The sequence below is a fragment of the Lampris incognitus genome, chromosome 2 (genome assembly GCF_029633865.1).
Source record: "Lampris incognitus isolate fLamInc1 chromosome 2, fLamInc1.hap2, whole genome shotgun sequence".
Taxonomy (NCBI): Eukaryota; Metazoa; Chordata; class Actinopteri; order Lampriformes; family Lampridae; genus Lampris; species Lampris incognitus.
In genome coordinates, this window is record NC_079212.1 from 53578964 (window position 1) to 53606918 (window position 27955).

Genomic DNA, 27955 nt, shown 5'->3' on the forward strand with positions numbered 1-27955 from the left:
AGAAAAGAAATTTCGTTTCACCCAGCCCACAGCAGTGCAACACAAAAGATAAAAACACATCCAAAATTTCCAAAAACGACACCACCAAAAACATACCAAAACAGAGAGAACAAAACAAAAAACAAAACAAAAACAAGATAGTTCATTCGGTGCAACACAGTCCAAAAATTCCACTGTCCAGAGAACAAAAGCCAGGATGACTGTTGGAGCTGCCGGTCTGCATAGTCTAGCTGTTAGCTGAGCCCGCCCCACCTCAACGTCCTGTCAGACCACCCTCGGTGCTCCCTCTTTGGGTGCAGCTCCAGGCAGGGCCGTGGTCCCTGGGCCTACCAGATACAGCAGACCAGGCTCCCCCAGCTGATCCCATGCCAGCTCTCCCAGCCAGGCACCCTCGATCACCCCCCCCCCCCCCCGCAATCCACACGATGACACAAACATCAGTTGGTGTACCTTCACCACAGACCTCAGGGCAAGAACAAAATCCAAGATGCTTGGGGTCCTACTGTTTATAGGATGGTAGAGGTCCAAGGTACCATCCACACTGTAGAGCCTGTGGAGGGTGGTCCAATTAAGAGAGTTCATAGGGTTGATCTTCGACCATGTGTAGGTCCTGTCCCTGCCCCCAGGAGGAAGAGAGCTGGTGCCCCCACAGTGACACATGTCCATGCTCCTTCTGAGTCTGTCCCAGTCACCACAGATCCTGAGTATACAGTGCTGGGGGAAGCCCCTTGTCCAAGCCTGGATCCAAGGGTAAATAGAGAGTGATGAGGCCTCTGATGATTAGGACAGAGAGGACACAAGAGTTTAATGATAGTCCTGTACCTATGAATGTGAACTCTTCTGACAGTGAACCAGTAACACCTGTTACTGCATCTCGTAGGACTCTGAGAACAAATGCAGGGGTACACTCAAACCCTCACCATGTCCCCAGGTCTTCATGTAATGTCGTTTCACTCAGTCCTGATGTGTTGTCCCAGTTGCTAACCAGTATGGGTGCCGTATTCTTCAGGGAAGCAGCGAAAGAAGTTAAAACTATTAATTAAGTCACCAAGGACGTTGACATTTTAGCAGGGGAGTATGTAGCCCAGTGGAAAATACGAGGTTCCTACTAAAGCCACTAGCACTAAAGCACTGTGCCATTTTGGGTAAGCCCCAACTTGAGATTTGCGCCTACGGAAATAGCGCGAGAGGAAACAGGAAATGGAGGGTCTTCCGTGTCAAGTGACTCGCCTGCTTTTCTGCAGAGCATTTACCATTTTAAAAGGGGTAAATATGCTTAAAATGTTATTTCTGTACAAAATGATCAAAAGATAGACATTAATATGGCTGTATAGAAGGACAAAATGTGTTGTTTACCACCGATGGTAATGTAGTTGGTCCGATGTTTACAGATTTTATCTACATGTGCTGAGGGACTCATGAGAGGACCGTGAAGTTGATAACTTTCTGAAAGCACTGTAAGTTCATTTTACAGAGATGTATTTTGTTATAATTCATGTTCGAGACCATGTAATGTGTGCACATTGTGCCGAAAATAATGTGTATTTTCGTTGTGTAGTACTATATGGGGTTGAATGGCTGCCGCCATTTTGTGCATCTGTTAGCAAACATTGTATTTTGAGATATACTGCACATTTCATTTGGATTTCATTCAGTATTAATGTACCAAATGTTTCATGTTTTATATAGAAACTGACCTTATGTTGTTTTGTTTATTTTATTTTATTTTGTGTTAACAGAATAGTTACCACTACAGGTATTTATGCACTGTGTATTTGGTTACTGGTTAGGTACTGGTTTCTGTTACCGAAGATTTTGGGCACTCTATTTGAGGGTTAGAGCACTTCGCAGGGGTAGAGTAGTGACCAGGAGTAGTGAAGTCTCTTTTTGCATGTATGAGCTACATTTTGAAGCGAGACATTGTGTCTAACGTTGTAAATGCGTTTGTATTGATAAACCTTTGTTAAATCTATACCACTTGAAAACTCCAAATTAGTTTAATACCTGCCCCCCTTTCTGAGAGTAGTCGGGTAATAAAGAACTCTGAATATAGTTTAGTGTCCTGTCATTCACATTTCACCAGGCTACAGGAGTATCAAAAGTAAAAGGAAACTTGCAGGATTGTGGTCTCTGGGTGTATTGCAGGAAGGCAGGATCCTAATGTAGGTTTCATAATGTATCGCCCTACACCTGTCCAGTTTCTACACCTTTACGTTTTGCATCCAGAATATGCTTATATGAGCATCTTTCTATAGATGAAGGTTGGCAGGTGTCTCTCTCCCCCCCCCCACACACACACAACACACACACATACATGCACACACACACCGTTTCCATTTACGCCTCACTTTATGTCTCCTTATTTAGTGTAGCATGTATTTATTGACCATGGCAGAAAAGAAACCATAGTTGGTGCAAAGGAAACAGAATGTCGACAGGACTGGGGGTCATGTTGGAGAGAACTGACTTCACAGACCGAACTAGACGGAGAAAAATCGTTCCCCCTCAATTTACCATGCCACAGTAAGTGTCCACAGTGTGGCTGATGCAGGCTTGTTTTGACATATCCGGGCTTAAAGGAGGTAAATGGACTGCATTTCTATAAAGCTTTTCTAGCCGACCCACCACTCAAAAAGCTCTCACACACATTCACACACTGATGGTGGAGGCTGCCATGCAAGGCGCCAACCTGCTCATCAGGAGCAGTTGGGGGTTCAGTGTCTTGCTCAAGAACACTTCGACATGCTCTCTGGAGGAGCTGGGGATTGAGCCAGCGACCTTCCGTTTACCTTCTGATTACTAGACGACCTGCTGTACTTCATGAGCTGCCCCAGGTAGTCAGCCTTCTTTTTGTTCTTGTTTTAACATAATTTTTAGCTAAACATGTTGATGTGGTGTAGCAGCAGGGCAGTAAATGTGATGGCCCTGCTGAAACATCTTCTGATACGTCTTCTGATATATCTGCTGATACGTCTTCCGATACGTCTTCTAATACGTCTTCCGATACGTCTTCTAATATGTTTTCTGATACATCTCCTGATACCTCTTCTGATATGTCTGCTGATACGTCTTCTGTTACATCTTCTGATGTGTCTTCTGATACATTTTCTAACACGTCTTCTGATACGTCTTCTGATACGTCTTCTGATATGTCTTCTGATATGTCTTCCGATACGTCTTCTGATACGTCTGCTGATACATCTTCTGATACGTCTTCTGATACATTTTCTAATACGCCTTCTGATACGTCTTCTGATATGTCTGCTGATACATCTTCTAATACATCTTCTGATACGTCTGCTGATACATTTTCTAATACGCCTTCTGATACGTCTTCTTATACGTCTTCTGATATGTCTGCTGATACATCTTCTGATACGTCTTCTGATACATCTTCTGATACGTCTTCTGATACGTCTTCTGATATGTCTGCTGATACATCTTCTGATATGTCTTCTGATATGTCTGCTGATACATCTTCTAATACGTCTTCCGATACGTCTTCTATTATGTCTTCTGATACATCTTCTGATACGTCTTCTGATATGTCTGCTGATACGTCTTCTGATATGTCTGCTGATACGTCTTCTGATATGTCTGCTGATACGTCTTCTGATACATCTTCTGATACATCTTCTGATACGTCTTCTGATACATTTTCTAATACGCCTTCTGATACGTCTTCTTATATGTCTTCTGATACGTTTTCTGATACGTCTTCTGAGGGAAAACACATCGTGATCAGCTCACTTGTCTAGGTGATATGGGGGCACTATCAACGACACCATGAGCCGCACTATGTAGGTGTCACACATGAGGTCACACACATGTTTTTACCTTATTGTGTAGCGTGACATATGCACAACATATTTTATTGCGGAGTGTAACACAACACTTAAATGCACCTTCATTGCCAGAACTCCTTCTCATTACACATCGTAATGTCAGCTAAACTTGGGACTGTAAGGATTTTCCTCTCTGTAAGGCCAGGAGAAACACTGAAGCCAGTACTGGAAAGGCAGTGGAGGGGGTGGCATCAGCCTCATAATTAACCCAGAGACAAGTTACTCAGTGGTTCTAGCTGCCTTTCAAAGCCAGCATTGCTCGGCATGCTCATGTCAGTGTGAAGGGGTAGTTTTAGATATGCCCAGTTCCCACATCCCCCATGTCTTCCTCATGTCCCGGGGGTAGTTAGCATCAGGGATGGCCTAATGTGGCTGTAAATTAGCTCTCCATATTCTGTGCATGTCGACAGTAACGGAGGCTTTTCAGTGACCTGTAAAGGCTGTCATCCATGTGCTGTCAGTAACACAGTCCAGACCTGTTCTAAGTTGAGTGACTTGGTCATTGTCATATTGAGTCCTGTTTGCACAGGACTGGTATTACCTGGGGACCTCGTGTGATGTACAAATCATCCTCCCACATCTGTGTTTCATGTGGCGCATTCACACAGGATGAGCAAAGTCTGTATTTCACTCGAATTTACTGACATTATCCCCCGGATATGACTGAAAATGTCAAGGCTGCCGGTGCACCATTGTCTTCTGCAACCACGTCTGAACCATCTGTATAGAGTTGTATGTTCCTTACTGCATGCTGCCGTGCACGTCATCCATCCCATCATCCTTCTAGTTGCTCTTCTCAGGGGTTTACGTCGGCTGTTTCTGTGAACGGGTCTCCGTACTGTGCAGCAGATCAGCCTCGCTACGTTTGGACACAACGCAGTCAAAGCTTTCATTTATCACTTCCACCACAGCCTCCATAATGCTCCACCAGCAAGGAGGCAGAAGAAAAGGTGTGGAGAAAACAAAAACACCAAGCTTAAAAAAAAAACGACACCAGGTTACTGGGATGCCAAGTCACACGGGGCTAATATGATCACATGACTTCTGTGTTTGCCAACATATGGAAGGCAATGGTAGGTCATTTGTTTACATTACACATTACTAGAGGTCCCAGGTAATACTAGTCCTGTACCAGTAGGGCTTTAAAGACTTGGTAGGCAGGCACTAATTTACATTTAGCTTTGTGTAATACTGTTGTAATACTGTTTTGTGTAATACTTTATGTAGTACTGTTGGGCTGCTGTGTAATACATGTTACTGTTGGGCTGCTGTGTAATACATGTTACTGTTGGGATGTTGTGTAATACATGTCACTGTTGGGCTGTTGTGTAATACATGTTACTGTTGGGCTGTTGTGTAATACATGTTACTGTTGGGCTGCTGTGTAATACATGTTACTGTTGGGCTGCTGTGTAATACATGTTACTGTTGGGCTGCTGTGTAATACATGTTACTGTTGGGATGTTGTGTAATACATGTTACTGTTGGGCTGTTGTGTAATACATGTTACTGTTGGGATGTTGTGTAATACATGTTACTGTTGGGCTGCTGTGTAATACATGTTACTGTTGGGCTGCTGTGTAATACATGTTACTGTTGGGCTGTTGTGTAATACATGTTACTGTTGGGATGTTGTGTAATACATGTTACTGTTGGGATGTTGTGTAATACATGTTACTGTTGGGATGTTGTGTAATACATGTTACTGTTGGGCTGTTGTGTAATACATGTTACTGTTGGGATGTTGTGTAATACATGTTACTGTTGGGATGTTGATGGGGGAAATAAGTGGTTTACCATCTGAACATGTTGTCAATCTATCTTGCTTTGTGATATCCTGTTACAGAAAGGAGACTTCATGTAGTCTACTTGTAGTTTTCATGAAGTTTTCATGTAGTCTTCATGTAGTTTTCAAGTAGCCTTCAAGTAGTCTTCATGTAAGTCTTCAAGTAGTCTTCATGTAAGTCTTCATGTAGTCTTCAAGTAGTCTTTATGTAGTCTTCATGTAAGTCTTCATGTTAGTCTTCATGTAGTCTTCATGTAGTCTTCATGTAAGTCTTCATGTTAGTCTTGATGTAGTCTTCAAGTAGTCTTCATGTAGTCTTCATGTAGTTTTCCAGTAGCCTTCAAGTAGTCTTCATGTAGTCTTCATGTAAGCCTTCATGTAGTCTCCATGTAGTCTTCATGTAAGTCTTCATGTAGTCTGCATGTAGTCTTCATGTAGTCTGCATGTAGTCTTCATGTAAGCCTTCATGTAGTCTTCATGTAGTCTTCATGTAAGTCTTCATGTAGTCTTCATGTAAGTCTTCATGTAGCCTTCATGTTGTCTTCATGTATTCTTCATGTAAGTCTTCATGTAGTCTGCATGTAAGCCTTCATGTAGTCTTCATGTAGTCTTCATGTAAGCCTTCATGTAAGCCTTCATGTAGTCTTCATGTAAGCCTTCATGTAAGCCTTCATGTAGTCTTCATGTAGTCTTAACATACAGCATCCTTGCAAAGTCCTCTCACAGTCGCTGCTTGTCTTGCTGAGACATGGCATGATGAGGCATGTGTCCCTGCTCTGTGATGACATGGTGTGTTTAGTTGAGAATGTTTTTTTGGGTTGTTTTGGGAGACCTGCATCTGTCTCTACTGCTCATGATGCTACTCGTCTGTCTCTACTGCTCATCTGTCTCTACTGCTCATGATGCTGCTCGTCTGTCTCTACTGCTCATCTGTCTCTACTGCTCATGATGCTACTCGTCTGTCTCTACTGCTCATCTGTCTCTACTGCTCATGATGCTGCTCGTCTGTCTCTACTGCTCATCTGTCTCTACTGCTCATGATGCTACTCGTCTGTCTCTACTGCTCATCTGTCCCTACTGCTCATGATGCTGCTCATCTGTCTCTACTGCTCATGATGCTGCTCATCTGTCTCTACTGCTCATGATGCTGCTCATCTGTCTCTACTGCTCATCTGTCTCTACTACTCATGATGCTAATCATCTGTCTCTACTGCTCACGATGCTGCTCATCTGTTTCTACTGCTCATCTGTCTCTACTGCTCATGATGCTGCTCGTCTGTCTCTACTGCTCATGATGCTGCTCGTCTGTCTCTACTGCTCATCTGTCTCTACTGCTCATGATGCTGCTCGTCTGTCTCTACTGCTCATCTGTCTCTACTGCTCATGATGCTGCTCGTCTGTCTCTTCTGCTCATCTGTCTCTACTGCTCATGATACTACTCGTCTGTTTCTACTGCTCATCTGTCTCTACTGCTCATCTGTCTGTACTGCTCATGATGCTGCTCGTCTGTCTCTACTGCTCATGATGCTACTCGTCTGTCTCTACTGCTCATCTGTCTCTACTGCTCATGATGCTGCTCATCTGTCTACTGCTGATGATGCTGCTCATCTGTCTACTGCTCATCTGTCTCTACTGCTCATGATGCTGCTCGTCTGTCTCTACTGCTCATCTGTCTCTACTGCTCATGATGCTGCTCATCTGTCTCTACTGCTCATGATGCTGCTCATCTGTCTCTACTGCTCATGATGCTGCTCATCTGCCTCTACTGCTCATCTGTCTCTACTACTCATGATGCTAATCATCTGTCTCTACTGCTCACGATGCTGCTCATCTGTTTCTACTGCTCATCTGTCTCTACTGCTCATGATGCTGCTCGTCTGTCTCTACTGCTCATGATGCTGCTCATCTGTCTCTACTGCTCATCTGTCTCTACTACTCATGATGCTAATCATCTGTCTCTACTGCTCACGATGCTGCTCATCTGTTTCTACTGCTCATCTGTCTCTACTGCTCATGATGCTGCTCGTCTGTCTCTACTGCTCATGATGCTGCTCGTCTGTCTGTACTGCTCATCTGTCTCTACTGCTCATGATGCTGCTCGTCTGTCTCTACTGCTCATCTGTCTCTACTGCTCATGATGCTGCTCGTCTGTCTCTTCTGCTCATCTGTCTCTACTGCTCATGATACTACTCGTCTGTTTCTACTGCTCATCTGTCTCTACTGCTCATCTGTCTGTACTGCTCATGATGCTGCTCGTCTGTCTCTACTGCTCATGATGCTACTCGTCTGTCTCTACTGCTCATCTGTCTCTACTGCTCATGATGCTGCTCATCTGTCTCTACTGCTGATGATGCTGCTCATCTGTCTACTGCTCATCTGTCTCTACTGCTCATGATGCTGCTCGTCTGTCTCTACTGCTCATCTGTCTCTACTGCTCATGATGCTGCTCGTCTGTCTCTACTGCTCATCTGTCTCTACTGCTCATGATGCTGTTCGTCTGTCTCTACTGCTCATGATGCTGCTCATCTGTCTCTACTGCTCATGATGCTGCTCGTCTGTCTCTACTGCTCATCTGTCTCTACTGCTCATGATGCTGCTCGTCTGTCTGTACTGCTCATCTGTCTCTACTGCTCATGATGCTGCTCATCTGTCTCTACTGCTCATGATGCTGCTCATCTGTCTCTACTGCTCATCTGTCTCTACTACTCATGATGCTAATCATCTGTCTCTACTGCTCACGATGCTGCTCATCTGTTTCTACTGCTCATCTGTCTCTACTGCTCATGATGCTGCTCGTCTGTCTCTACTGCTCATGATGCTGCTCATCTGTCTGTACTGCTCATCTGTCTCTACTGCTCATGATGCTGCTCGTCTGTCTCTACTGCTCATCTGTCTCTACTGCTCATGATGCTGCTCGTCTGTCTCTTCTGCTCATCTGTCTCTACTGCTCATGATACTACTCGTCTGTTTCTACTGCTCATCTGTCTCTACTGCTCATCTGTCTGTACTGCTCATGATGCTGCTCGTCTGTCTCTACTGCTCATGATGCTACTCGTCTGTCTCTACTGCTCATCTGTCTCTACTGCTCATGATGCTGCTCATCTGTCTCTACTGCTGATGATGCTGCTCATCTGTCTACTGCTCATCTGTCTCTACTGCTCATGATGCTGCTCGTCTGTCTCTACTGCTCATCTGTCTCTACTGCTCCTCATGCTGCTCGTCTGTCTCTACTGCTCATCTGTCTCGACTGCTCCTGATGCTGCTCGCCTGTCTCTACTGCTCATCTGTCTCTACTGCTCATGATGCTGTTCGTCTGTCTCTACTGCTCATGATGCTGCTCGTCTGTCTCTACTGCTCATGATGCTGCTCGTCTGTCTACTGCTCATCTGTCTCTACTGCTCATGATGCTGCTCGTCTGTCTCTACTGCTCATCTGTCTCTACTGCTCATGATGCTGCTCGTCTGTCTTTTCTGCTCATCTGTCTCTACTGCTCATGATACTACTCGTCTGTTTCTACTGCTCATCTGTCTCTACTGCTCATCTGCCTGTACTGCTCATGATGCTGCTCGTCTGTCTCTACTGCTCATGATGCTACTCGTCTGTCTCTACTGCTCATCTGTCTCTACTGCTCATGATGCTGCTCATCTGTCTCTACTGCTGATGATGCTGCTCATCTGTCTACTGCTCATCTGTCTCTACTGCTCATGATGCTGCTCGTCTGTCTCTACTGCTCATCTGTCTCTACTGCTCATGATGCTGCTCGTCTGTCTCTACTGCTCATCTGTCTCGACTGCTCCTGATGCTGCTCGCCTGTCTCTACTGCTCATCTGTCTCTACTGCTCATGATGCTGTTCGTCTGTCTCTACTGCTCATGATGCTACTCGTCTGTCTCTACTGCTCATGATGCTACTCGCCTGTCTCTACTGCTCATCTGTCTCTACTGCTCATGATGCTGCTCGCCTGTCTCTACTGCTCATCTGTCTCTACTGCTCATCTGTCTCTACTGCTCATGATGCTGCTCGTCTGTCTCTACTGCTCATCTGTCTCTACTGCTCATGATGCTGCTCGTCTGTCTCTACTGCTCATCTGTCTCTACTACTCATCTGTCTCTACTGCTCTAGAGTTTACTGCTGTTTGTCCCTCATCTCTCCTTCTCTCCTTCTCCCCTTCAACATTTCACCTTTTGTTAATTATTTTCATCTAGTCTGCAAGACACACACACACACACACACACACACACACACACACACACACACACACACACACACACACACACACACACACACACAGGGACATACAGTCATCAAGTGTGCGTTCATATGTATGTGGGTGTATGACAACGGCACACACTGGAGGAGAGGAGACAATAACAGAGGAAGGGAAGAGAGGAGGAAGGAGAGGAGGAGACTGTAACGGGAAGGGAAGAGAGGAGGAAGGAGAGGAGGAGACACTAACAGGAAGGGAAGAGAGGAGGAAGGAGAGGAGGAGGCAGTAACAGGGGAAGGGAAGAGAGGAGGAAGGAGAGGCGGAGACAGTAACAGGGGAAGGGAAGAGAGGAGGAAGGAGAGGAGGAGGCAGTAACAGGGGAAGGGAAGTGAGGAGGAAGGAGAGGAGGAGGCAGTAACAGGGGAAGGGAAGAGAGGAGGAAGGAGAGGAGGAGGCAGTAATAGGTGAAGGGAAGTGAGGAGGAAGGAGAGGAGGAGGCAGTAACGGGAAGGGAAGTGAGGAGGAAGGAGAGGAGGAGGCAGTAACAGGGGAAGGGAAGAGAGGAGGAAGGAGAGGAGGAGACAGTAAGCAGAAAATCCATCATCTTTAATTCGTTTGGCTTCATTTTGGGGCGTTAAATTCAAGTTTTCAGAAAGCACAGGAGTCGGTGTGTACTCCAGCTCCCTCTGGCCAGTCACAGCGCAGCTCCCAGGTCAGGGAAGGGAGGAAGGGGCTCACACAGACAACCAGAACTGCTCTGTCCCTACATGGAGGAACATCTGGGCACCAAGCATGGTGCAGGAGAAGCCCGTCAGACCTCCCCAAGTGACGAGGGAAACACAACTTTCTGAAGCGCTGAACCATGTGTTTCAGTGACTGAACAAAAACAAGTTGTTTGTTTGGAAGCCTTGTGATGGTGACATCTGCTGGTCCACACGTGGTATAGCGGCTGTATGGGAGAACACAGACCCACTATGTTCAAGTAGCTGAGGCTGTGTTGTGTGGTTTGGTTCTGTGGTCTGTACCAACTGGTGAAGAACTTACTTTGTTGGATTTTAATAATAATAATAATAATAATGATGATGATGATAATAATAATAATAATAATCATTACATTTATATAGCACTTTATCTAGCCACCCAAAGCGCTTCACATTGAAGGGGGTAACTCACCTCAACCACCACCAGTGTGCAGCACCACCTGGGTGGTGCACGGCAGCCATTTTGCACCAGAAGGCTCAACACACATCAGCTTGAGGTGGACGGGGAGGAATCACTGAGGCACTTACATGGGGGATGGTTAGGTGGCCAGATGGAGAGAGCCGGGCTGGGGAATCCTCTACTCTTTGTGATAAGTGCCATGAGATCTTTAACAGCCACAGGGAGTCAGGACCTCGGTTTAACGTCTCATCTGAAGAAGGACGGTTTGCATTTGGACTGCTTAGGATTCATGTTGTCCTTTTTGCAAACTAACCAAAACTCAAAACGATTTCTCAGTTTGACTTTTCAACCAAATCTGGCCTGGTTTTAGTCTCAGTGATGCATGTTCATGTAGATGTCTTTTAGGCACTTGAACAACAAAGAAGTGCTTGGAGGGCCGACATGACAACATTTACGAGCAGTTTTCGTCACGTCCAGCTTCGCAGTGCCTTTCTAGTTGAGAAATCCAGAGTAGCTCCAGACCTGGGTTTTAAACCGGACAGGTGCTGCTCGCATTTCTGATGGTGTGGTGTTGAATTGTCATCCTCCATCTTTGTTGTCACTTGATTCATTTCCAAAAGTTTGGCCCACGTGTACATGCAACAAAAGGTTCAGCACGTTTAGCTGCTCTGAACAGGATACACAACATTCGTATCACGCCACTGTGTGCTAGCACACAGGATCGAGTCTGGAGTCATCACAGCAATACAAAATTCATCACATGAAAAGACAAGATAATGCTGTCCAGTTCATTTTCCTCTTCTGAGTTCATTTGTAATGCATGCACCTCAGCTGTCACATGACTTCCTTTATCGCTGTAAAGCCGAACATTAAGTAAAGGGTAGCACATAGCTGATGATTGCTTTTTGTTTTGTTTTGTTATTAAATAAAGATATGTGTACTCAAAAAATATTAGTCAGAATGGATGTACACTGAGTGCCCAGCAAAAAACGGCAATCATTGCTTGATGGAGTGCATGGCCCCCACGGCCAGCAGGGTCAGCAGGGCCAGCAGGGTGAACAGGGTCAGCATGGTCAGGTGTGGCAGCAGGGCCAGCAGGGTCAGGTATGGCAGCAGGGTCAGGTGTGGCAGCAGGGCCAGCAGGGTCAGATGTGGCAGCAGGGCCAGTAGGGTCAGGTGTGGCAGCAGGGCCAACAGGGTCAGGTGTGGCAGTAGGGTCAGTAGGGTCAGTTGTGGCAGCAGGGTCAGCAGGGTCAGGTGTGGCAGCAGGGCAAACAGGGTCAGGTGTGTCAGCAGGGTCAGGTATGGCAGCAGGGTCAGTAGGGTCAGGTGTGGCAGCAGGGCCAACAGGGTCAGCAGGGTCAGGTGTGGCAGCAGGGCCAGTAGGGTCAGGTGTGGCGCCAGGGCCAGCAGGGTCAGGTGTGGCAGCAGGGTCAGGTATGGCAGCAGGGTCAGGTATGGCAGCAGGGCCAGTAGTGCCCAGCAAAAAACGGCAATCATTGCTTTCTGGAGTGCATGGCCCCCACGGCCAGCAGGGTCAGCAGGGCCAACAGGGTCAGCAGGGTCAGGTATGCCAGTAGGGTCAGTTGTGGCAGCAGGGTCAGCAGGGTCAGGTGTGGCAGCAGGGTCAGGTGTGGCAGCAGGGCCAGTAGGGTCAGACATGGCAGCAGGGTCAGCAGGGTCAGGTGTGGCATCAGGGTCAGCACGGTCAGGTGTGGCAGCAGGGTCAGCAGGGTCAGGTGTGGCAGCAGGGCCAATAGGGTCAGATGTGGCAGCAGGGTCAGCAGGGTCAGATGTGGCAGCAGGGCCAATAGGGTCAGATTTGGCAGCAGGGTCAGCAGGGTCCGATGTGGCAGCAGGGCCAGTAGGGTCAGATGTGGCAGCAGGGTCAGGTATGGCAGCAGGGTCAGATGTGGCAGCAGGGTCAGATGTGGCAGCAGGGTCAGGTATGGCAGCAGGGTCAGATGTGGCAGCAGGGCCAATAGGGTCAGATGTGGCAGCAGGGTCAGATGTGGCAGCAGGGCCAGTATGGTCAGATGTGGCAGCAGGGTCAGGTATGGCAGCAGGGTCAGCAGGGTCAGGTGTGGCAGCAGGGTCAGGTGTGGCAGCAGGGTCAGCACGGTCAGGTGTGGCAGCAGGGCCAGTAGGGTTAGGTGTGGCAGCAGGGTCAGGTGTGGCAGCAGGGTCAGCACAGTCAGGTGTGGCAGCAGGGCCAGTAGGGTTAGGTGTGGCACAGGACTGAAGAAGCTGGTGGGGGAGTGAGGTTGGGCACATCCCAATCAATGGCCAAATGATGGAGAGCTGCAAAGGTGAATGGGATTTTGCTGGCTCTCTGTGAGGATGTTCCCAGGCTAATGGAGAGACATGCAAAGCAACTCTTCAGTGCTCAGATTGCCCTTGCCGTGTATCAGCAGGTTTGCCTGGGGCTTCTATAACCCCCACCTCCGTCCCTGACATGAGCAGGGCAATGCACTGGTGAAACCTGTTGTGAATATTGCCAAAGTGTTATATGCTGCTGAGCCATTTTCATAATATTACATGACATGACATTACAGTCATTTAGCCGACACTTTTACCCAAAGCGATTTACAATAAGTGCATCATTTAATGTAGGAAATCAGGAGAACTACTAGTCATCAGAGGTCATAAGTGCATCTAAACAAGCATCTAAGAGCAAAACCAGTGCTAAAGTAAAAGTGCAAGAAAGAGATTTTTTTTAATGAGTGAATACAATAAGTGCTAAGAGCAACTAAGAGGGTAGTAGTTCTTGAAGAGGGGAGTTTTCAACCTGCGCTGAAAGATGGGCAGCGACTCCGCTGTCCTGACATCAGTGGGGAGTTCAGTCCACCCCTGTAGGGCCAGGACAGAACAGAGCCGGGACCGGGTCGATCGGCAGCAGGGGCCTCTGAGCGACGGGGCAGCCAGGCGTCCCAAGGCAGCAGAGCGAAGTGGTCGGGCGGGGGTGTAGGGCTTGACCATGGCCTGGAGATAGGAAGGTGCTGTTCCTTTCACTGTCCTGTAGGCTAGCACCAGAGTCTTAAACTGGATGCGAGCAGCTACTGGGAGCCAGTGTAGGGACATGAGAAGGGGAGTTGTGTGGGAGAACTTAGGGCGGTTTAACACTAGACGAGCTGCAGCTTTCTGAACAAGTTCCACAGGTCTGATGGCCGACACCGGGGCACCAGCAAGGATGGAGTTGCTGTAGTCCATATTAAGTCTGGATAATGCCCAGCCTCAACTGTGATGAACATAGCCCACAGGCACGATTCTCATAAAACTACCCTACACAGTCAAAAGTCATGTTATTGATGCAATGGTAGGCTTATGTGAGTGTGCTGTTAAAAGAGCACCCTATGAATGAATGTAGGCTACTGCAGAGGGTTGCCCTGTGATGGCTTGGTGGCCTGTCCAGGGTGTCTCCCCGCCTGCCGCTCAATGACTGCAGGGATAGACTCCAGCATCCCTATGACCCTGAGAGCAGGATAAGTGGTATGGCTAATGGAATGGAATGTGTGTGTGTGTGTGTGTGTGTGTGTGTATGGGAAACACCACTGGTGGTGTAGAACAGCAGAGCTAAAGTCTTGTGGGACTTCAAGTTCCAGATGGACGAGCAGGTGCTGGCCAGCCAACCTGACATAGTTGTGGCTGACAGGGAGGAGGCTGACAGGGAGGAGAGAGCAGTAGTGATAGATGTGGCAACCTGGCTGACAGCAACATCAGAAAGAAGGAGCATGAAAAGACAGAGAAGTACCAAGAGCTGAAGGAAGAACTGGAATTGATGGGGAAGGTGAAGTATAAAGTGGTCCCTTTGGTAATGGGAGCACTTTGGGCTGTGACCCCCAAACTGGGAGCGTGGCTCCAGCAGGTTCCAGGAGGAACATGTGAGGTCTCTGTCCAGAAGACTGCAGTCCTAGGAACAGCTAACCTTCAAACTACCAGGCTTCTGATCAAGGATCCAAGCTTTAGGAAGGGGGGGGCATGATTTATATATATTTTAAATTCAAATATATTTAGATTTAGATTCATTTACATTCCTAGACTTCCAGTGTGGGAAGATTGCGGCGCGAGTTCACGTTTGCGGCGGCCTCACCCAGTGCAGACTATGCAGTGTCTTTGTCCACGTCTACATGAGTTTGTGTCATCGTGTGAAGAGCTTTTAGGAGGATTTATGACAGTTATCGTCGATTTCGTTTGATGGCTGGGATCAGCTAGGAGAGCGGGGCAGGTTAAGCTAGCTGCTAGCCCATGCAGCCCGGCAGTTCCGATAACACCAAGATAATACCGAGGGCGGTCTGACAGGATGCGGAAGCGGGGCAGGCTAAGCTAGCTGCTAGCCCATCCAGCCCGGCAGTTCCGATAACACCAAGATAATACCGAGGGCGGTCTGACAGGACACGGAAGCGGGGCAGGCTAAGCTAGCTGCTAGCCCATGCAGACCGGCAGCTCCGATAACACCAAGATAATACCGAGGGCGGTCTGACAGGACGCGGAAGCGGGGCAGGCTAAGCTAGCTGCTAGCCCATGCAGACCGGCAGTTCCGACGGTTATCCTGGCTGGCGTTCTCTTCGACAGTGAATTTTTTTCAATTGTGTTGCAAATAGACTGTGTGTTGTTGACTGTATTTTTGTTTCTTTGTTGCTTTGTTCTCTCTGGTTTTGTATGTTTTGATGGTGTCATTTTGGGGAGGTTTTGGACATGTGTTTTTGTCTTTTGCGTTGCACTGCTGTGGGCTGGGAGAAACGAAATTTTGTCTCATTTGTGTACGCAAGTATATGAATGAGATGACAAGAAATGTTTCCTGATCCCTGATATGTATTTTGTCTTTATTAGCAGTGGCATCTCCCAGTGTGCACAGAAAGCCCTCATCTTCTCCAGGTGTCCTATTTTCATCCTTCTCTTTATCTCCTTTCTATTTTCCTTCCCTCTCACTTTCCTCTCTTCTCTTCAACCCTTTTTCACTCTGTTCCCATGTCCCATACACTGCATGACCCCGGGAGTGCTCTTTTATTCACAGAACCAACTACTCAAGGCTCCCCCCCCACCAAGGTCACAACCGGTGACATCAGTCTGAGTCACAGACCTACATTCAGTCAGTCAGTAAACGGTCTTCTACTTCGTCTGAGTCGAACCCCCAACAAACAACCAAACCCCCACACAACAATCGCCACAACATGAACAACATATCATTAAAACACAATTTTAAATCTAACACTAACAGTCCCATCAGCCATTGTGCTCCCCCAGCGCAGGACCGCCGATAGTCAGAGCGACCAGCTCCCCCGGTCGCGTCAGTGTTTGGTGCTGCGGTAGCATTTCAGTTTGAAGGAGGGGTAACTTTTCCAGTGCTGATATGTTTCACTTGAATTAGTTTGATATGACAAAGATAATGTGCATCCTATCATCACATTGGTCAGCATTTGTCCTTCTGGCTGGAATAATGACCTTTTCTCATGTCTTCGCCTCTTAAATTTCTCTTGGACAGCTGAATTTTGATGATTCCAAGACTAGTTTCCCCTGGAATTATGAAAATTAATCATCTCAATGCTATTCTTTGGACAAAATTGAATCAAACATTTTTGCTTATGTCTCTTTGAGGATCTGGTTTTTTCTCATCTAATGTTCTCAAGATGATGCACTTATGATCACAAATTCTTTAACAGGAAAATGTCCCTTAGCTCTGTGTGGGCCCTGCATAGTAAGTGTAGCAAGGCCTCTTTTTTACCTAGAAATTTGCATTTGTTGGCATAAGAAAAGTAAGAGTCCACCAGTAAACACTGGTGGAGTTTCAAACCAGATTTGAAACTGATCAGGAGGCATAATTTGTAGCTAAACTAACTCTCTCTATCTTCTACCTCCGTTTCAGGCTGCAGAGGGATGCTGTGTGGTTTCGGTGCAGTGTGTGAGCGTGACCCAGCTGACCCAAGCAAGGCTGAGTGTGTGTGTAAAAGGATGGTTTGTCCATCCGTGGTGGCACCAGTGTGTGGCTCAGACTCGTCCACCTACTCCAACGAGTGTGAGCTGGAGAAGGCCCAGTGCAACACACAGAGACGCATCAAGGTGCTGCGCAAGGGACCCTGCTGTGAGTACTGCTATCTGCTGATCTACTACCCTGTAGGCACAAGTATTATGGAGGCCAAGTCTTACGTCAGTGAATTCTCAATTAAGAGAACCTTAGATGATCGGTTTTTGAGATTATTTTATCCTTAATTTTTGTCCTCTTCCAAAGACATGAGTTGGGTTAGAAGTTCTGAGAGAAGGACTGCTGGTCTTTGCTCCTCTGGACCAGTCAGTCAGGTACACTGATATGTTTCAGATACGTCACCCACACTCAGCACAGTAGACATGTTCATGCAGGTGATGAGATTATCTGGGCTACGGGGAAGTGACAGCTACAGTAGAGGGCTGGGGGAGATACTATAAATAGAAAAAAATAATTTGGATCACCCCCCCCCCACATACACACACACACACAAACACACCTCGTGGGACTACAGACCAACATGCCTCCTTTGCCAGCCAAACATAAAACAAATACATGGTGCAAATGCAGTTGTTGTGGGGCTGCCCACTGCTGCCAGCATAGGATGGCTTAATGCAGTAAACACACTTCGTAGTATGTCTGTACAATGATGATAATAAAGTGTCTTTCTTTCTTTCTTTCTTTTGAACTAAATGGATTTTCATTACACCCCATCCCATTATGACATGCTTTGTCTTCTTCTCTGTCTTCCTGTCATGTTCCCACTGATAAAATAAAATACCATCAGTCCAGTTTCTTCCCCACTGCAGGAACTCTCAGCTCCATCCCCTTTTTCTTTACGCTCTAGCTCCCTCTCTCCCTTCACTTCCTCGCACCCTCTCTGCCTTCACTCTCTAGCTCCCTCTCTCCCTTCACTCTCTAGCTCCCTCTCTTCCTTCACTTCCTCGCGCCCTCTCTGCCTTCACTCTCTAGCTCCCTCTCTCCCTTCACTCTCTAGCTCCCTCTCTTTCTTCACTCTCTAGCTCCCTCTCTCCCTTCACTTGCTAGCTCCCTCTCTCCCTTCACTTGCTAGCTCCCTCTCTGCCTTCACTCTCTAGCTCCCTCTCTCCCCTCACTCTCTAGCTCCCTCTCTGCCTTCACTCTCTAGTTCCCTCTCTCCCTTCACTCTCTAGCTCCCTCTCTCCCTTCACTTGCTAGCTCCCTCTCTTCCTTCACTCTGGAACGCTCTCTCTGCCTTCACTCTCTAGCTCCCTCTCTTTCTTCACTCTCTAGCTCCCTCTCTCCCTTCACTGGCTAGCTCCCTCTCTTCCTTCACTCTCTAGCTCCCTCTCTCCCTTCACTCTCTAGCTCCCTCTCTCCCTTCACTCTCTAGCGCCCTCTTTCCTTTCACTCTCTAGCTCCCTCTCTTTCTTCACTCTCTAGCTCTCTCTCTCCCTTCACTTGCTAGCTCCCTCTCTTCCTTCACTCTCTAGCTCCCTCTCTTCCTTCACTCTCTAGCGCCCTCTCTGCCTTCACTCTCTAGCTCCCTCTCTCCCTTCACTTGCTAGCTCCCTCTCTTCCTTCACTCTCTTGCTCCCTCTCTCCCTTCACTCTCTAGCTCCCTCTCTCCCTTCACTCTCTAGCGCCCTCTTTCCCTCACTCTCTAGCCCCCTCTCTCCCTTCACTCTCTAGCTCCCTCTCTCCCTTTCGCTCTCTAGCTCCCTCTCTCCCTTCACTCTCTAGCTCCCTCTCCCCCTTCACTCTCTAGCTCCCTCTCTCCCTTCACTCTCTAGCTCCCTCTCTGCCTTCACTCTCTAGTTCCCTCTCTCCCTTCACTCTCTAGCTCCCTCTCTCCCTTCACTTGCTAGCGCCCTCTCTTCCTTCACTCTCTAGCGCCCTCTCTGCCTTTACTCTCTAGCTCCCTCTCTTTCTTCACTCTCTAGCTCCCTCTCTCCCTTCACTTGCTAGCTTCCTGTCTTCCTTCACTCTCTTGCTCTCTCTCTCCCTTCACTCTCTAGCTCCCTCTCTCCCTTCACTCTCTAGCGCCCTCTTTCCCTTCACTCTCTAGCTCCCTCTCTTTCTTCACTCTCTAGCTCCCTCTCTCCCTTCACTTGCTAGCTCCCTCTCTTCCTTCACTCTCTAGCTCCCTCTCTTCCTTCACTCTCTAGCGCCCTCTCTGCCTTCACTCTCTAGCTCCCTCTCTCCCTGCACTTGCTAGCTCCCTCTCTTCCTTCACACCTCTTGCTCCCTCTCTCCCTTCACTCTCTAGCTCCCTCTCTCCCTTCACTCTCTAGCGCCCTCTTTCCCTTCACTCTCTAGCGCCCTCTCTCCCTTCACTCTCTAGCTCCCTCTCTCCCTTCGCTCTCTAGCTCCCTCTCTCCCTTCACTCTCTAGCTCCCTCTCTCCCTTCACTCTCTAGCTCCCTCTCTTCCTTCACTCTCTAGCTCCCTCTCTCCCTTCACTTGCTTGCTCCTTCTCTTCCTTCACTCTCTAGCTCCCTCTCTCCCTTCACTCTCTAGCGCCCTCTTTCCCTTCACTCTCTAGCTCCCTCTCTCCCTTCACTCTCCAGCTCCCTCTCTCCCTTCACTCTCTAGCTCCCTCTCTTCCTTCACTCTCTAGCTCCCTCTCTCCCTTCACTTGCTTGCTCCTTCTCTTCCTTCACTCTCTAGCTCCCTCTCTCCCTTCACTCTCTAGCGCCCTCTTTCCCTTCACTCTCTAGCTCCCTCTCTCCCTTCACTCTCTAGCTCCCTCTCTCCCTTCACTCTGTAGCTCCCTCTCTTCCTTCACTCTCTAGCTCCCTCTCTTCCTTCACTTTCTTGCTCGCTCGACCAATGCTACTCTGTTGCTACCCAATCTGAGTCAACTGCAGATGTGAGTTGCACATGCACACGGTTGGCTTAGATTGGGCAACAACAGTGTATGAGTGTTGAAAGTAAAAGAGAACTCAATCATATTTCACCATGCTGTACCATAAACACCATCATATTTCACCATGCTGTACCATAAACACCATCATATTTCAACATGCTGTACCATAAACACCATCATATTTCATCATATTTCACCATGCTGAACCATAAACACCATCATATTTCACCATGCTGTACCATAAACACCATCATATTTCACTATGTTGTACATAAACACCATCTTATTTCACCATGCTGTACATAAACACCATCATATTTCATCATATTTCACCATGCTGTACCATAAACACCACTGCTACTACTACTACGACTACTACTACTTTCAGCTGCTTCCGTTAGGGGGCGCCACAGCGGATGATCCGTTTCCATCTCTTCCTGTCCTCTGCAACTTCCACTGTCACACCAGCCACCTGCATGTCCTCCCTCACCACATCCATAAACCTCCTCTTTGGCCTTCCTCTTCTCCTCTTCCCTGGCAGCTCCATATTCAGCATCCTTCTCCCAATATACCCAGCATCTCTCCTCCACACATGTCCAAACCATCTCAATCTTGCCTCTCTTGCTTTGTCTCCAAACCGTCCAACCTAAGCGGTCTCTCTAATCGTCGTCGTCGTTCGCGTCTCTCGTGTTTGAGGATCCATTCCAAGAGATTAAGGTGTGTGCTTAAAACCAAGATGGCTTGATAGTCCAAGGTGAGAATAGAAGAGGCTGGAACAGTGTGGACAGGGGATAGTAGGGGGTGGACCCATTCCTGTGGCTCTCTGTTCTGGGCGGATTTTTCGGCGGTGGCGCTGTTCTTCCGCATGTGTTCGTTTGTCTGTTTCAGCCTTGATGGAACCAGCCAAGCAGGCAGCTCTCCAGTGCTTTCGATTTTCCGCTACTTTTTCCCAGTTCTTAGGGTCGATGTTGAAGGTGATCAGCGTTCCCTTGATACAGTCCTTGTAGCGTTTTTTGGGAGCTCCTCCTTTTCTTTGACCTTCAGTCAGTTCGGAGTATAGAATTTGTTTCGGGAGTCTGTCGTTTGGCATCCTCTGGATGTGGCCAAGCCACCGCAGCTTGTGATGTTCAATTGTCGTCTCGATGGAAAGGAGATCGGCTCTTTCGAGAACTTGATTATTGGTGACCCGTTGTTGCCAGGAAATTCCCAGAATACTTCTCAGTTTTTGCTGGTGGAAGCGTTCTAGTTTATGGATTTGGTATTTGTAGAGGGTCCAGGCTTCACAACCATATAGGAGGGTTGAAAGAACCACTGCATGGTAAACCATGATTTTGGTTGATATCTTGAAATCACAATCATAGAAAACACGGTGAGAAAGTCGGCCAAAGGCAGTGTGAGCAGCTTTCAGTCTGTTGGTGATATCCGGTTCTTGACTGCATGTTTCTTCAAGGATACTTCCAAGGTACTGAAAGGATTTAACTTGTTCTGTAGGTTGGCCATGGATGGTGATATGAAGCGGAACTCCTGGAGTATCCTGAGGCACAACAGCAAACGTTTTAGTTTTCTTGATGGTCACAGAAAAGCCAAAAATGCTCTGGCCGCGACTGGTTACGGCCAGAGCAGAGTCTGGGATACGAACCTCACAGCCACGTGACGAGCGGGTTGCAAGAACGGCGGTTTATTCCGCTCGGCCATTTAACTCTTGCTGGTACCCTTCTGTCACAAATCACTCCTGACACTCTTCTCCATCCACTCCACCCTGCCTGCACTCTCTTCTTCACCTCTCTCCTGCACTCCCCGTTACTTAGTAATTAGTAGTTACTTAGTAAAATTAGTGATTTTTTAAAATTGAATACAATTATTTGTTTCAGCAAGCCATCTAACAGTTAACAGTGGATCACTTGGTTTCAGCAGGAAGGCAAGGCAAATGTATGTATATAGCACATTTCAGCAACAATGCAATTCAAAGTGCTTTATATAAAACATGAAAGGCATTAAGAGAAGCAACATAAGGAAATAAAAAGACATGAAACAAAAGTAAAAATGAGTGCAGAGTAAGATGAAAATCAAAAGCTTCAAGTTTTATTTAACAAAAGGCTGTGGCAAAGAGGGAAATCTTCAGCCTAGATTTAAAGGAACTTAGACATGTAGCAGACCTGCAGTTTCCTGGGAGTTTGCTCCAGATATATGTGGTGCATAAAAACTGAAAGCTGCCTCTCCATGTTTGGTTTTGACTCGGGGGACAGAAAGCAGACCTGTCCCAGACGATCTGAGCTGTCTGGATCATTCCTAGTGCAGCAGTAGAGCAGACGTGTATTCCATCCGTAAACCATTCAATGCTTTATAAACCTAGAGCAGAGTTTTAAAATCAATTCTTTGACGGACAGGAAGCCAATGTAGTGACGTCAGGACTGGAGTGATGCGAGCCACTCTTTTGGTCTTATTATGGACTCAAGCAGCAGCGTTCTGAATCAGCTGCTGTAGTGGAGTGCATTTATGGCATTTATCGGTCAAGTTTTCCCAAATCCTGGTTAGACATAAATCCTTTCATTCTTGATGTATTCCTCAGGTGGTAGTAGGCTGACTTTGTAATTGTCTTAATGTGGCTATCTAAATTCAGGTCTGAGTCCATGACTACACCAAGATTTCTGGCTTGGTTCATGGTTTTTAACATTACCGATTGTAACTGGCTGCTGACTTTTAATCGTTCTTCCTTGGCTCCAACGATAACTACTTTAGTTTTATCTTTGTTTAATTGAAGAAAATTTGTTCCATCACCAGGGAACTAGAGAAGAGTCTGGTTAGGCGCCCTCAGACACTAGCCATACTCTTCTCTCCTGTAGTTCCCCGATGGTGGAATGAGTTGCCAAACTCCATTCAATCCATCGAATCCCTCTCCGTCTATAAGAAGGCGCTAAAGACCCAGCTCTTTCTCAAACACCCCCACACCTGATGGTATTACTATTTTTTTTAAAAAGTCACTTCTATGCACCCTAAGTATTGCCTTTGTGCACTGCCTGTTGACACCTATGTCCTATCAGACTTGAACTGAGTTTTTTGGCACTTGCTTGCATTGTCGTCCCCTGACTAGATCTTTGCTTGTGTTGTATTAACACTCAGATGTACGTCGCTTTGGATAAAAGCATCTGAATGAAATTAGCAGGCTCCCAGAATGGAGCCTTGGGGAACTCCACAGGTCAGTTTTGTACACTCAGATTTATAATTACCTATGGACACAAAGTAGTCCCTTTAAGTAGGATTCAAACCAGTTTAGTGCTGTGCCAGAAAGTCCCACCTAGTTTTCCAATCGGTCTGTAATATGTTGTAGTTGACTGTGTCAAATATACCACTGAGATCCAATAATACCAGGACTGAGATTCTGGCACTCTCTGTTTTTAAGCAGATGTCATTAAAGAACTTAACAAGAGCAGTCAGTGCTGTGGTGTGGTCAAAATCCTGACGGGAAGACGTCAAAACTGTTGTTAAGTGCCAAACAGTTGTTCAGCTGCTGCAAAACAGCTTTTTTCAGTTATTTTACTTAGAAACATGAGGTTCAATATGGGCCTATAACTGTTCATAATGAAGTGTCTAGATTATTATTTCTTAAGAGTGGCTTGATGACTGCAGTTTTCACAACCTGTGGGAAGAGACCTGAGAGAAGAGATGTGTTGACAATTTGTAGATCTGACGACATGCAATTAGAAACATTTTTGAAAAAAGCCTGTTGGCAGAATATCAACGCAGCAGCAGGAGGATTTCAGATGTTGTATAATGTACTGCAAGTTTTTATGGTTGATGGGATCAAATTGTCACAGGGTCGTTGGGCAGCAGGCGGGGAGACACCCTGGACAGGCCACCCGGCCATCCATGACTGCTGGGATACGCTCCAGCATCCCTGTGACCCTGAGAGCAGGGTAAGCAGTTTGGATAATAGCTGGATGATGGGATCAAATTGTGACATGTTATTTGAATTGATTTTAGGTGGAGACAAGGACAACACATGCCCTGTACCTAGTATGGAGGCACTGGCTGTCTGTCTAATTTTCTGAATTTTTTCATTAAAGAAGGAGGCAAATTCATTGCAGGCCCTGGTAGATAGAAATTCAGAGGCTACTGCCACTGGGGGGTTTGTTAGCCTGTCGACAGTAACAAACAAGGCACATACATTATTATTGTTTTTGGCAATGATGCCAGAGAAGTAGGACCACCTTGCGTTTCTCAGTTCCAAATAATAAATGCGCAGTCTATCTCTCGATGTCATAATGAACATGAAGATTTGTTTTTGGCTACCAGCATTCAGCTTTATAACACTCTCTTTTTCTGTTCTGACCAGTGTGGCACATCTCCATGGAGATCTTTTCTTACCAGAGACAACCTTCACCCTAGCAGGTGCAGACCATTGATAACATCTGTAATTTTAAGATTTAAAATTATCTACAAGGTCATTGACTGAGACCCGAGAGAGGGTGCGTGTGGAAGAGCAAGCCTGAATAAATATTTCACTGGTCAGTGGTGTGTCATTTTGTGAATAACTTTGTTGAGCATTTGTGCACACAGAGATAGTACTCTCAAAGCAAACACAGGAATGATCGGAAAGTATGACATTGTCACCACAACCTTAGAAATGTTCAGACCCTTGGAGGTAATTAAGTCCAATAGGCAGAAGCATGGGTGTGCTATGCGTTCCCCAGTTTCACCTATAGTGCCCAACTTGTATATGGAGGAAGATGAAAAGAGGGCTCTGATGTCCTATCCATTGTTAAGTGCCGGGAGGATTGCCATGATTTGTACATTGAGGAAATCAAACAGAGTATGGTGAAGTGGATGGCAAAACATAGAAGAGCTACCTCATCAAGCCAAGACTGCAATCTACACCCACAGGCCAGTGGCCACCCTTTAAAGGATGAGGATGTGCACATCCTTGATAAGGAGGAACACTGGTTTGAATGGGGAGTCAAAGAAGCCATCTATGTGAAGAAGGAATAACCATCCCTGAACCAAGGGGGGGGGGGTAAGAGTACATCTAACACCATCTACACAATCTTACAACACAGTGATTGCAGCTATTCCACAATTCTCTGTGAGTTGTAAATATGGCCGTTTTAACTAATTGATGGGCTGGGCTGGGCCAGTGGAGGCACAGGAAAGGTCTGTGGTTTTGGTGGGCACCTGTAACTACCTATAACTGCCTTGCGGGCGCATGCGTGGGTTCAGGGCATGGGTTGGGGAGTGGCGAGGGTAGGTCTCTGGGTGGATGGGGTTGGGATCAGAGAGTTAGCCCTAACTTTGGGGATGTGATGGTTGGGCTCTTGTGTCTGCCTGCATGCCGTGGGGGTGAGGAGGCCATGGCAGGATTGATGATATGTACTGTCTGGCCATGGGCGCCCCGTTGTCATCCTGTACCACCCAGGTGTAGTCTCCTTGCTGCTGTCAGCACTTGGGGTGCTTCTCACTGGGGGTCAGGTAGCAGGTGGAGGGACATCGGCCGTATGTTTGTCCATGGCCTGTACAGGGTGGGGCACTGGTCGGAGGCCCATGGAAGTTGTGGGACAGCCTGCCATCTTGCAGGCACTTGGAGGGATGCCAGGTTCCCCCGGCTGGTCGCTGCAGGTGGGATGCCCTCCGGTACAGGGGATGAGCCACGGGCTGGTCCCGAGGGGCAGGGATCTGCTTGGCCGCTCTCTGGCCGACTGCACTCCTGCATTGGTCTTTCTTTGCCTCGCCCTTCGCTCCCAGTTCTGGAACACATATGCAGCACACACACACAACAGTTAGGCCTAGGGATTGCAGGACAGGTTGGTGTTATCCATTGGGTGGAGGCGTCGCAGCGGCTGAGATCTTGCCTGCGACACTCCTGGCCCTGCCTGCACCTTGACAATGTCCATCCATCCATCCCTGAAATTTTAATGCCAATCACTCAAGTTTAGTACATGTACCCATCCACACAAACTACACTCAAAACAACACCCACTACAAGATCAGGGTCAGCGGGGCAGGAGAGGTGTGAATGGTTCGGGTCTGATTAGCGTGGACAACTCGTACCTTCTCAAACTGCCATTTTTACTCCATAAATGACATGAGGGCACATTAAGCACCAGGAGTACCGAGATGGGTGGGACATCTGTGGGTCAGTGTGGGATCTCCCTGCCCAGGTTGATTGCTCTGTCCTCAGTGCAGGGTGGTGTCCTGGGTGTTGCGTATTGGCACTTTCCGGGGCCCCTGGGTGGCGGCTCATTTTCATGGGTTTGGGCCGTGGGGCGGAGGGGGAGGGGCAGCTGTCAGACCTGCTCCTGCCGCTTGGCTGCTCTGTGATGGGCACCACAGGTGTGGGGATTGGTGCAGTCTCCATATGTCTCGGCTTGTGCTTTTGCAGACTGGTTTGTGCTCCTCGGGCGTTTGTGGGTGTTTTCGGTCTCCTGGCTCCGCAGTGAGCTTGGTGTTCCTCTGGGGCAGCGGTGCTATGAGCTCTGGTTGTTCACTTGGTTGTGGGGTGTCTGCATTACTGCTGCAGACCCTGTCAGCTGCTTGGAGGCGCTATCATAAGTCGCGGACCTCAGACACCAGAATTAGTTAGGACTAATCCTGCGCACCCGCAGGTGAACCTGTCACCTGCACATATACACTGCTAGCATGTGCCTCACACACTTCCTGCAACACTCTTCTGATTACCTCCATCTTCCCAGTCCTTTCTCCCTCTTTGTTGTCTTCTCTTTATCACTATGACTGTTGTCCTAAATTGATATTGATGAGATCAGTTGAATTATATTTCATCGGAGACATGCCAGCGTCTGTTTCTGTGTCTGTGTTTTATCAGAGTCATGTCATGTTTCATTTCTAAGTGTCCTTGTTTCACTTGTGGTCGTTGTCCCCCTCTTGGCGAAGGCGATGCTTATTGTTTAGCTGACCAACCATGCTGCAGGTGAGGACCAGCGGCAGCTTTAAATGCATAACAAAGGTCCGTGCTCTTGTCTTCCCGGAGAGCCGCCATAAAATGGAGTTATTATGAACGGTTCGTGATCATTCATAAAGATTGCCTTTGCACGTGGCTAATCTGAAACCCACTTGCAGATTAAAGCTGTGGAGGACACATTAGCATACAATTTCCCTGTGTTGTGTGCCAAGCCTGCCGACAGCACAGGTTTAATAAAAAAACAAACAAAAACTCTAATTAGTATTCACAGAAATTTGCATATGAACCCAGTTGCTGGTTTTGGTTGTTATGCAACTGTGCTGTTTGGGATTTTGGGATACTTTATTGATCCCGTAAGGAAATTCCACTCTGCATTTAACCCATCCTAGCTGTGTAGCTAGGAGTAGGGGGCAGCTGCCGTGCAGCCCCTGGGGCCCAGCTCCAGTTCCTGTTGCCATGCCTCGGTCTATTAACCCTAACATGCATGTCTTTCTGATGGTGGGGGAAACCGGAGCACCCCGAGAAAACCCACCGCAGACACGGGGAGAACATGCAAATGCCACACCTGGGGTGACCCCCAAGGTTGGACAACCCTGGGGTTCGAACCCAGGACCTAATAAGGGTGGTGGTACCTGCAGTCAACTGAGATTGAAGAGGTCACTTAGATGAGTGATGAAACGTTTCTCCCAGTAAACCTTGTGTGCAGATCAACTTCCTCTTTAGCATTCCAGTAGCCGCTTAAATCAGATTATGTTTTACCGCATCAACATCCTGTACTAGTGAATGACCTCCCTCCTCCCGAGTGCATCTGGTAACACAATGTATGTCAGTCGCATAACAAACCCTAACCACAATGTTTCTTTCCTCTAGCGGCGAAAGACCCCTGCACGGAGGTAACCTGTACCTTCGGCAGCACTTGTGTTCAGTCATCTGATGGCCTGTCAGCCAAGTGCATGTGTCCGTTAGGCTGTGAGGGCAAGCCCCGGCAGATAGTGTGTGGCAGTAACGGGCATGACTATCGCAATGAGTGTGAGCTCCACCAGCATGCCTGCAAGAACCAGAAGAACATCCACGTGCAGTACCAAGGGCCCTGCGGTAAGCCTCGTACTTCTGTTTCTCCTCTCTTCTCTCCTCGCCTTTCCCCACCTCGCCTTCACATGCTCTGCCAAAGCCTTCCGTCACATGCCACATCATTTGTCCATTTTTCCATTCCTTTTCTC

At 47.6% G+C, this 27955-nt stretch overlaps 1 protein-coding gene across 1 annotated transcript in view; it reads left to right on the top strand.

Annotated features, from left to right (window-relative positions):
- The window catches only part of agrn (agrin), a 556768-nt gene that overhangs the window by 249896 nt on the left and 278917 nt on the right, over positions 1 to 27955 (top strand). Inside the window, exons 4-5 of the mRNA XM_056300025.1 lie at positions 16862 to 17077; positions 27606 to 27830. Coding sequence (XP_056156000.1) covers positions 16862 to 17077; positions 27606 to 27830 — 441 coding nt within the window. The remainder of the gene's footprint in view (positions 1 to 16861; positions 17078 to 27605; positions 27831 to 27955) is intronic.